The sequence below is a fragment of the Varroa destructor genome, unplaced genomic scaffold (genome assembly GCF_002443255.2).
Source record: "Varroa destructor unplaced genomic scaffold, Vdes_3.0 BEIS01000004.1, whole genome shotgun sequence".
In the NCBI taxonomy this organism is placed as follows: Eukaryota; Metazoa; Arthropoda; class Arachnida; order Mesostigmata; family Varroidae; genus Varroa; species Varroa destructor.
In genome coordinates, this window is record NW_019211457.1 from 43,627,736 (window position 1) to 43,639,508 (window position 11,773).

The 11,773-nt window shown below is 39.8% G+C and overlaps 1 protein-coding gene across 3 annotated transcripts in view; it reads left to right on the forward strand.

The window, feature by feature from the left end:
* The first annotated feature begins 1,471 nt into the window (after positions 1-1,471).
* The window catches only part of LOC111249086 (atrial natriuretic peptide receptor 1-like), a 16,565-nt gene continuing 6,263 nt past the window's right edge, over positions 1,472-11,773 (forward strand). Inside the window, exons 1-11 of one of the 3 annotated variants that reach the window (XM_086986697.1) lie at positions 1,472-1,706; positions 6,787-7,662; positions 7,897-8,043; positions 8,566-8,710; positions 9,168-9,277; positions 9,399-9,597; positions 9,998-10,152; positions 10,302-10,391; positions 10,585-10,662; positions 11,149-11,253; positions 11,485-11,556. In XM_086986697.1, the coding sequence (XP_086842823.1) occupies positions 6,787-7,662; positions 7,897-8,043; positions 8,566-8,710; positions 9,168-9,277; positions 9,399-9,597; positions 9,998-10,152; positions 10,302-10,391; positions 10,585-10,662; positions 11,149-11,253; positions 11,485-11,556 (1,977 nt within the window). In that variant the 5' untranslated portion in view covers positions 1,472-1,706. Of the gene's footprint in view, positions 1,707-3,316; positions 3,471-6,786; positions 7,663-7,896; positions 8,044-8,565; positions 8,711-9,167; positions 9,278-9,398; positions 9,598-9,997; positions 10,153-10,301; positions 10,392-10,584; positions 10,663-11,148; positions 11,254-11,484; positions 11,557-11,773 lie in introns of those variants that run through there. The other 2 variants (XM_086986698.1, XM_022802439.2) reach the window with 2 other exon arrangements.

Here is an 11,773-nt window from a genome sequence, read left to right on the forward strand (position 1 = left end):
TCAAAAACTGACTGATAAATCTATTTCAGTATTAGCTAGTTTCATCGATAAATTGCTAACACAAAATAAAGGTACGTCTAATCGTTATGCTAGCACAACGGATCTAGGACGAACGCGTTACTTTCCATCACTAAAGCCAGATAGTACGACCAGAAAATAGTTAGGAATTCGTAGGTTTATAGACCTGACGGAATTTTCTGGGCAGTCGAAAATGAAAAATCTTCATAGCCAAAATTTAGTTTGTCTGTCCGCACTGTTTGATCGGTACGCGGTAATCGGTGCTCGGAATCGAATCCAGAACAAATGACTTGGGCGTCTGAATTTCGACGATTAAAGCTAGCAAAAAGAAGATCACTCTGTAGTTGAGACGGAAAATTACCATCATGTAGAATGTTACGAGACACACACGTTGGAGCAATAATGCTAACGTTCTCAAGGTGTGAGCATTTAGCAAACATAAGAGACAATGTTGCTGCCCAGAATAACCGTTAGTTCACCTCATGCTTACATTGATACGTGATAGCCTGATCTGCTGTCCGATATGGGTCAGGTTAAGTCCAGAAGCGAACACAGACAGTTATTATACAACTTCTAACGCAAGATTTTTGCGACGATATTAGTACAGTTACCATATCGATAAGTTTTTGCTTCAGTAAATATTTACTTATGACCGCTCTATATTCCAATATTCCGCTTGCTTCATAGAGCGATAGGACATCACCCGCCCACATGAGTTTAGGACATACCGCGTTTTCGTTAAGACACAACCGTCTGCGGTTCTTTTTGAAAATGTTAAGATTGGCACAGAACCTTTTAACTTTATAGCTTTTTTTTTTTCTAGCATAGTAATAACCACACATAAATAGTGATTTAATATTTCGATAGAGTCAAAAGAAACTGTTGCCAATTGAGGTGCAATATGGTTTCGAAGGGTAACGCGAAGGTAACGTCAAAAATAGAATTTGAATGCGCGTCGTACCTGGAGTTGATTTCATTTTCAGCTACTTGTCTCCGACCGTAACCAGCTTTATCTCAATGGGTTCAGTCCGTAAGCACACAGCGTAAGTCCACAGAGAATTTTCTATGGTCTAAATACCGTTGATAATTCAGTCAGCTAGGGTTCTAAAAATTCTCTGGAGGGAACTAACTCAAACTCTGCTAGAGGCCGTTTGATTCAGAGGTGATTGCCCTATGTAAACAGAATCAAATAGCCATAGCGCTAACCAGATCACTGATATAGACAGTAAAGCATTTTTGGCAATCTTTCAAAGTTTGATGATACGGTCTATTGGTAGCGTCATGTGGTTGTACTTCGTTTTGCCGATATGCTGCTGACCTTGCCACATCAAGAGGGGCGGTCACGAAGCTTCAACATCAGACCGCAACTGCACGCAAAACTGCCATTCGAGCTCGCCGTCAAATCAGTCACTCTTCTGAGCCGTGATGGCGACTAGCGGTGATCAATAGGATCAATTTAATTTTAGTTAGGGCAAAGGGCTAATTTTTGTTGTAAGGTCACGAAAAGTCGCGAAATTTGCTTATAAAGTCTAAGCATTTTTAACGTAGTTTTTAGTTTTTCTGATATTTGCTAGTGCTCAACACTCGGAACCTGCATGACCCTCTGGATGTCTAAACACATTTGTTAAGGAAGCTGAAGTCGCACGCGACATAGGATCGTGGCCTGAATTCGTCTTGTAAGATGCCAAGTAAGACTTAAAAGGCAATAACCTAACATTTTGACAATTGCAAACAATAATTCGGAGAGTCGTTGCAAACAAGATGTCGACTGAGAAGGAAAGTCCAGCCTTTTTCGTAGAGTCCAAGTAAACGTCTGTGTATGACTTATAGGGCGAGCAATTGCTTGAACCCTAACCTGTTCCGCCAATAATTCATCTGAGGAATTTGTTTCAGTCACTTTGAAATAACCTGGTTTCTCCTTACCAGTTGTAGATGATAAAATACATAGCTTAATATAAACAGATATCACCTATAGAATAACGCATATGAAGCTATTCCTTTCAAAAAGGACAAATTTGTATTATTGATTTTAAACTTATAAGTTTTTATTTATAAATACCTCATATATACTGGCAGTATACGTACTTAAAGCCGTCAAAATTTTCCATAGCAGTTACATTATTGCTAACCTGCAGAATGGCTTTCGGGTTCTTTAGAAAGCCATCTATCCAACCGGACAGGTTTCATCTCAAATGATAACAAGCCATACTTTTGTCTTCATTCTGTTTGATGATTGCGATACAATTTGGAAATCTTGCACAATGATTTGTTTCACGGCCCCCAACATGTAACTTAACGATAACATATTCGTGTTGAATGAAATAAGGCTGTATCTTGTATTTACTATAAAATAGTACGAAAAATTCAATGTCGAAAGAAGTATTTATTTTCATCGCAGCCTCTGCCCAATAAGTTGCCCTCTGTTTCTACTAGTAGGTTTTTTTTATTTTTAGTCAAGTTTGTGTCCAGTAATAGCTGATACAAAACAACAGGCCGATACGTAAGCTAATTCCATCGTCTACTAATGTCTATCGTGTAGATATCAAATGGTATTCTTAAGTTTTTGTGTTGGCTATATGGCCTAGAGATAGTCATATGCGAGCTCGTAGTCCACTTTCATTTGGGCCAACGCCGCTCACCAATAAGCAGTAGCCTGTTACTGTAATCCAATACAACTCTTGTCACAACCGTCATCTAATTCTTTATTGTACCACAGCGTAGTACCGTGATCTCTTAGCTAATGTACACATAATGGAATCCTTGCGTCTACGTCTAAGTTACGTACGATTCGTGGATCACGTGGTTCCTGAGGTCCTGAACCGGAACAGGCAAAAAGGCGAACCTACTTCGTGACACGATCCTCTTACCCCAGCGTTATCGATCACCTTTTATCGCCTCGAACTACAGAGATAATCAAAGAGTGGTACAGAGTGTCGAGTGTCGTCTCTATCTGTTATATACACACACACCGAGAGACAGACCTACGGTAGAAATCGATCCTTAATTATTAGTGTACTGTAGCTGTTTTACACTTAACCTACCACAAGGCAACTATATCTATCCATGTCTACCTTTAAGAGGCCAGCTGCAATTATTAACTTCGTTGAGCAACGGAGATCATCAATGAGCCATGTTAGCCTCTGCTAAGTAAGTTACTTCGTTCTTGATAATTGTTTCTGCCACGCATCCATATGTGGGTGCCTTTTATTTCCATAAGCCTTTCCGCGTAATGCCCCCGGGCTTCTTCCTTCGTCTGATGGAAGGGGAAGCTATATAAGGCTGTGGTTCGAGTCGGTTCTTCAATAACTATTTGCCTTACATTGCGGCGGCCCCTATCAAGTAATAAGGTTGCATTTTGGGGGTAGCAAGCCGCCATGGCGTTGGGTAGAGTGCTTGTGCATGCGTTATTGTTTGCGACCCGACTGCAAAAGTCGACATTTGAATCGACAGAGGTATGTGCAAAGGAGAGAAAATATGGTCAGAAAATTTATAATTCGCATTATTTTTTACCGCCGTTTCTAAGATTAATTTTCTACCACCCTCAAAACTTTTTATGACAAGTCGCCGGACTAAATCAGCATTGTGTATTGTTTAACGACTCCTTGCATAGTGCGCAGAGGATACATCATGTGAACTTGTACCGTTTGCTGGGAACATGTAGACCTTGTAAATGAATAATGTTGTAAATGGATGGTTCTTTAATAGAATACTGCCTTCATCACTTGGATGTTCCTGCTAAGAATCAGAGTCTACATTGTGTGCTTGCCAGTATATGAACTTGACACGCCGCAAGGAGTCCGTGATCAGTGTCGCTGCTCAAGCAACGTCTAGCCTTTTCTATGGCTAGATGCCGAGATCCTGACGTAGAAATTTCAATCTAACGGCACTATAGTGAAATTGGCCATCGAACAACCTCTTGCTTAGAGACGCTTTGGTGTTTTTTGCTTTCTAAAGGCCGTTTTATGATGCCAACTTGCTACTAATTAGGGGCCAACATAAACCGTATGGTGCACTCCGCTGAACCCGTAATCTACACATTAGATATTTTATTACAGAATGATGCTAATGAATTATCTTATTAGGTCCATTTTTGCTCTAATAGGTAATTCCTCTAAATAGGTAATCAGCTTTTCTCTAATCTAAAGGCAGTGGTACATGTCATAAGATACAGCCAATTTTAAAACTCTATTCGTTACGCATAAACGATTTTGCCCTTTGACCAATTTGTTTGGTGACTTAAATAATTCTTATTCTCCTGTTAAGAAAAGACCTAAGCTAGCTTCTAAAATTACTTCTCTAATTAATTCCTTTTGGAATGAAACCTCATAGACTCAATTCTGCATACGGTATATAAATCAAAAAAAAAAAAAAAAAAGAAAAAGACGATTGTATCGTGAAGGGATTCACATTAGTTTCATTCTGCGATAGGGCCTGCCTGAACTTGTCTGAACTTGTAGCCATACTTAGCTAATAAAGCAAGACAAGCGTTCAAAGCACAGAAAACACTTTACGCGATTTGGTACTGATTGAACGTAATAGCCTGTAAACAACGAAGCTAAATATAAAGAAAGACGGCACGTTTTTGACGGCTGATGGGTAGGAAAGGAAAATCCATAAGACCCATTATGTGAATTGGGTGCGTACATAAAAAAGCCGTCTTTCAATAATAGGCTCGCATTGGTAGTTAGCATTTCGCATTAACATTCGCTGAAGTACCGTCTTTTTTTTTGTACATTCCGCAGTAAAACTGAAACTGGTTACACATGATAATTCGAATCTTTAGAAGAATTCGAGGGATCTGAAGTACACCAAATTTGATCGGTCGAGGCTTAGAGGTATCCTGTTTTGTTAATGTCGCACCTGAGACAGTGTTGTTCATCCCGGGATATCTGCGCTGAGAGATTTCAGTGAAGATGTTTTCCACGCAAAGCCAAAACGACGCTGCTTTTGACTGGCTGCATTTATAAGCTGAAAACGTTTATCTGAAAAGTATAAAACTATTCTATTAATATGACTAAGAATAACCAACTTGGATTTTCGCCCTTTTTAAATATTCAAATAAAGTACTTTTATTTGGCTTGTAAAGTATTCATCTAAAATTTAATATGACTCCTTATTAAGTGCGTCTTCGATCATATATGTTCTGAAATAGGGCAATTAAACGAATACGAACAAATTTAAACAAATCTCTTTATGAATTAGTTCCTGTTTTTTTTTTTGAAAATAGTCATCCGTTTCATTACATTAAGGCTCAGAGTATAAGAACGAGACATCATCTTACGGATATTATAAAAAAACGTGCAACAGTGCATGATATGAACGAGAAAAGGGTCATTGCTAAGGATGAGAACATTTCTCTGACAAAATATTCTAATAGTGACAGAGGATCAACATCTTCACGCTTCTACTGTTGACCGATTTCAAATCATTACTACCATTAAGCAAACGTACGCCGCATACGATATCTACATATGTGAATAAGCATTGTATTCCATTTTCGGTGCTTCTACAGACATGCGTACGGAGACGGCCTTGGTTATGACAATCTGAGACACCTATCTTATGACTGGGTATCTGCGCCGCTCTGAAATTTGTAACGGTCACAATCTCAGCATCATAAGCCGTTTTTAATAGCCAGAACCAAGTCACTGCGCAGGAACCTGGCCGGCTGTAAACGCCAACTTTAACGGCCAACTTTGAATCCGACGTGGATATCTGGATAGCAGCGGAGTTTCTGTTGGGAGAGAGCGTGTAATGGCGCAAAAAAAGGCAGCCCACAAAGATCGTCAGAAAACGAATGGTGGCCTATGCACATTCGGTACTGTAGATGAAACCGCAGATCCACTATGATGTGTGCGATTGAGTTTCCGTATACGGGATGTCGAGAAAGAATCTTTGCAGAATCCGAAAACGACCATTGTTAGATAATACAGCGCGGCCAAAGGTAGTAGCTGAAGGTTTCTGTAGAGTTTATGTACTTCTACATAATAGCTAAAGCTAGGAAGTTCTGCTTTGGTATGGTGCCCGCGACTATTCTTGAACATATGACTCTTCGGCGGTTCTGCCGTAGAAGTGCAATCGCTCGTGGTACCCTTTTCGGGCATTACTGGATTTGAATACGTTTTACAACGAGAAATTTGTATAGTTAGCTAAAGCACGCAGTCGACGCTACAAAGTAAAGGGGTGCGGTCACATCAAACTTTATTACAACTCCTTGCAATAAACGTGCCATACAAGAACGATCTTTAATAATCTGACTACTTAAAAGGCTGCTTTGCGGTACCACTGCCCAGAGGGACTACATCTGTTGCTACTTACTCCATCTATTCAAAGTACGCATGGTGGAATACACAAGAGAAATTCCCTAAAATGTTAAAAAAAAAAAGATTATTTTTATCTTTTTACAGAAAAAAAAAAGTCATTCGGAGATATTTAATGAAAAATTTTTTTTCAGACTCTATATAGTTTGTAATTTTAGCCATTGGCGCTCAGAACTAATGTTGGGATAACTGCTGCTAGAGTAGTGTAAGCTATACAGAAATGTCTGAAAGATAGCAGATAGCCCGAGTCATATGCCTAAAGCACGCTTTCTCGTAGCATTTCTAGATTCATAGTCTCAACATTGTCGACATAACCGACAACTATTGGTCTGCATTGATACTTCGTAAACTAAGCTTTTTTCGTTGGTCACACGAGGCAGGGTTAAACGATGATGCTAGTCATCAGCTCACACTTTAGTTCTCTTCGTTTGTCCTCCTTTTCATTCAGATGGAACAACTGGTGCATGAAGGAGACCGTTCATTCATACTACGAATCGATGACACATCCAGTAGTCCCAGGGACGATGTATTTAAGGCGACTATCGCATCGATTTTTATAAATAGTGACGATCACGGATTCGATGCGAAGGTAGTGGTACCAGCGATCGAAATGGCTATCAGAGAAGCGAATAAAATATTTAACCGTTCAGTTAGTTTCAACTACGTAGCACGGATCTCGAATGAAAATTGTGACCAGAACACTCTTGGTGGGTTAGCGGCCCAGCTCTATTATCGATACAATGTGAGCGTTTTCATTGGACCCGGTTGTGAAATAGCGCTTGATCATGTGGCACGCATGGCCGCATTTTGGAACGTGCCTTCATTTAGCGCAGGAGGCATTGACCAGCGCTTTGTGAGGAAAGATATTTATAGTACTTTGACCCGAATGTCATATTCGGTTGATCGTATAAGCCTGTTCCTTCTCAAGATACTAAAGGAATTTGTCTGGCACAACATCGTTATACTCGTCGATGAGTCTTCTTTCATCGACGCCAGTACAGCGATCTCTCTTGAGAAGCTGCTCGCATCGCAGAAGCTGTTGGGGGACTTGGGCGAAAATCACGAAGTGTTCCCGGACAAAGTATTGTTCAATGGCTCCGACAGTACCGCATCAATCTCATGGAAGTTGAAGCTGGCGAAAGACAAAGCTCGTGTGTTTCTTATCCTCTCGAAAGCCGAAGCTCTTCGGCGCGTACTCCTCGTCGGACACGACCTCAACATGAACAATGGGGAATTCGTTTTCATCAACGTTAACCTGCTGGGAAACGCCGTCCGAAATAACCTGACGAAGGTTCTTAACGAAGATTACGACGGAAACTTAATGGTACTTACGCTTTTTGAACTGTGCTGCTATATGAACAATTACTTAACGAGCTCGTAATACTTTTTGCTTGTAATTAATATTTCTGAAATGGCTTTATCTAAACTAATGGCATATTTTTCATACCCTTTGCACTAAATTAGCATAATTTTCGGGTGTTGTCAACAATCATTGTCCAACGTATGAGGGTGATGTCACTAATGCAAGAAGCGATTTTTCCCGATGAATGAGTTTCAGAAGGTAAAAGAGATGTTCAGCTATGTAATGGTGGTAAGCGCCATGGTCCCCGAAACTGATCGCTTTCGTCGCGAATTCAAAAACGACCTGATTGCCTTTATGACGTACAACATGAAAAAATATGGCCTTACAGAGATTGTCAGAAAGGTAGGACGTTAATCTATAGTACGGCTCTATGCCCCTTTTTGCATAACCCAAAGTGCAAATGTTTATTTACTCCACAGGCCCTAGTCGATCTCTACGAACTGCAAATCTACGGACAAGTACTCCCTTTACGGTTTTCCACATTCTGTGTGGATTGACCATATGAATGGAAAAAAATATTAAACACTTGCGTCGACCTTAACTTCTGTCACAAACGATAGTTCCGATTGTAATAGGGACTACTTTTATATAACATGTTTCATACCGCTCGCATTGTCTCCTTCTTGCACATAAGTCCAACACAGATGACGCCCTACAGTAGACCAATGTACTTATGTAATCTACGAAGTATCAGATAATTTGCTGGCTCCATGACAATTTTTTCCGTTCCTTTCGCCTAACAAGATAGAATGATTCGGTACGATGTTATATATTGATGTGTACCCTATTGACTGGACCACATCTCGTGCTGACAGTCGGCCATTTTCTTTGCGACTTTTTTTTTTTGTATAACCAATATTTCAGGAGGAAATTACTCCTGTCGTTGCTGCATTCTACGACTGCGTAATGCTCTATGCGCTATGCTTGAACGAGACATTAACTAACAAGGGTAACGCATATGACGGGAAGACAGTTGTTAGAAACTTCTGGAATCGATCACTGACAGAAAGTAAGACGACGGGTGGAACGTTTACTTGCTTCTATTTATGTTATTATGTTGTATTAGAATTGCAAATAAAGGCTCCAATGACTATTTCTACTGATATCAGCATAATCGTCGATAAAACAAAAAAGCTGAGTTTTTAATCGGTTAGCCGCTCGGTGTGGTGTTCTTACGACATAAATAGTGAAAAGAGAGCAAACTCAGAGCCAAAACAATCACCTGCGTGACCCAAATTGAGGAACGAATCAAAGTTAGATATTTCGGATATAATTGACCATTCTGTGATAAATGCCCTCAAAACATCAACATGTCCACTGTTAGAGTGATGTCCTGCTCGTTCGGATTTTTTTTCCTATACGTTCTTTATTTTTTCCTTGTATAAAATGTCGTGATGTTTTTCAGTCTTTTTAAATTTACATTGCTTGTGTTTGCGCTGTATCATAATGCGCATTTGCCTTTACAGCCGAACAAAATAGTGTCGGCTTTATTGGAAATATCACGCTGGGCCCCAATGGGGACCGAGAGGCGGACTACACCCTTCAAGTATGGAGAAGCCCCAAACTAGGATTTCAGGTAAATGCAAAGCCATCTATCTACCAGTTTATGATATGAGAAAATACGACGCAGTTTGCACCAGCGGTAATGTTTCTAATTTGATTTCCAATTGACGTCCTTCCTACGTGACTGCATCTAGGTGGTGGCTCGCTTTATGGGCACTATTCAGAAATTCGACATGATGCGGGGAAAAGACTTCATTTTTCCGCGAGGAATTCCGCTCAATAGACCTCGTTGCGGCTTCAAGGGTGATCATTGCCGTGACGATTTCCTACGAAATCTTATAATATCAGTTGCGTCAGGCTTCTCCGGAATTATTTTAATCGCTAGTATAGTTAGTAAGTGTAATCCGTTCACAAAATCCAGTTTATCCTGAGTACTCGAGACATCACCATTTAGGCTGTCATACCTGCTACTAGCTAACTGTCAAATCGTTCAATGGGGTCCGAGAAGCCAGCACCGGGCTGTCGAAACATGCACAATATGTCAGTCATGCTTGTTCTTCATAAGCTGCGAACTTTTGTATAGTATCTATTAAAATATTTTAAATTTGACAGTTTGAAGGATGAATAGGTATATCAAGTTAAATTAAGCTTGGGGTATTTCCAGCAAAAAGCTTGGTTCCGGGTCCTGAATGCAGGATTAAGGACGCTAAAGAGTCATGCTGTAACAGGTCTCACACCCGCTATCCGCCGGTGGACTTCATACTAATTCCTGTTATTGTTGTTGTCTATTTAGCTCTCATAATCGGCCGTAAACTGAAATACGAATCCCAGCTGGCTGATATATGGTGGAAAATTAGCTATGAGGATCTGATTTTTTCCGATAGGAATACGGACAAAAGTCGAGGATCCCTGCCATCACAAGGAACCTCTTCAGTCGCCAGTCGATCTGTACGTAAAGTTCTGTTCAACTGTTTAGCTTATCTAAGTAAACGATTCCTACAGATCATTATTTATACATAATTAAATAAAACATTATACGCATTTTAGTAAAGCATACACAATTATATCAATCGGAGTTTCCAATAAAACCTTTACAGAGTGCCGCAGAATCGAACTTCAAATCTACGTCGAACGTTAGCACACTGAACAATTTAAACCTCTTAGGTATCAGTGTTGCCACATATAAGGTAAGTAGGATCAAAACAAACTTGAATTCCTAATAAATAAAGAGAAATTTATTATATTTTATTCTTATGATATCGAACGTAGAGTGTTTACCTTGAAGTTAGTGAAGAAAATCCGTCATCGACTAACGTTTTTAATCCCAAAATTTGTAGTTTTTTTTAACTGGCCTTAAATCCTTCGCCTTTGACATTCCAGCAAATTCGTGTTGCCGTTAAATCACTCGACATAAAAAAGCTTCACATAAGTCGGACTTTGCTGAAAGAAATGAAAGAGGTAAGGAGAATCAGAATTGCGACGAGTAACGTACATACAGATAATTCAAACAATTACTCTACAGCTCTTGGAAGAACAATGAAAAGGCGTTATCTTACTGAAAAGATAAGGCATATATTCATCTCCCAACTGCATCCGTAGAAGTTATCTGAGATAGATAAACGTTTTGCCACGATCTGAACGTGAACCACTGTTTGATAAATTAATTTAATATATTTTAATATTTTTATTTGAAAGTTCATATAAAGTTGCTCTGCGGTTAATCTTAATTAATGGTACAATGCATCACTACCACAGTAGTTAAACGACGCGTTTACCTAGGAGCCTCCGGTTTTTCTACGTTCGACGCCAACGAAAAAAGTGGGAAATTTTTGCCTTGGTAGCGTTAGGTAGACGCACAATACAGCTGGGGTGGTTGACAAAAGTGAAGCTCTCCGCCATTGTGCGGTTTGCTAACCTAACAATTTTTTTGTTGTTTGTCTAAAGGTGCACGACCTTAATCACGAAAACTTGGTGCGATTCATTGGTATATGCCCAGACGAACCAAATCTTGTCACGGTTACAGAGTTGTGCACACGAGGAAGTCTTAGGGTAAGCTCAAACACGCTTCCGGCGATAGGTCAACTTGTCATTAATGTCTTGAAAGCCTCCAGTGTTTACGATATGATGAAGTGCATGACTCCTGCAATTTTTCCTGCACACTTTTCATTAGGTAATGAAAATTCCACATTAGTAGCTAGAAAAAGACCTTTATTATTATCGTCGTTATGAGAAGGCCAAATAAGGGCATATGGACTAAAAACGAAACATCGTTCTCTGCAGGATATGCTGGAGAATGAATCCATGAATATCGATTGGATCTTCAGATATTCGATGATCTCCGATGTGATCGAGGTATGAGACGGCACCAATTGAGCTTTTTTTGGTTTCCTTTTACTAATTTTGTTATAAATGCAGACCAGATGGAGAGGTTTCACAACGCAGGACCTGCCCATCTGTGTGTCGGCAAGCGTACCAGTTGTCCAACAGGACAAAAAAAAAGTATTATTGAAACCTATTTTAAAAGTATCATTACAACGGCAATAAACTACTAGCCGGAGTATTGTCTAGT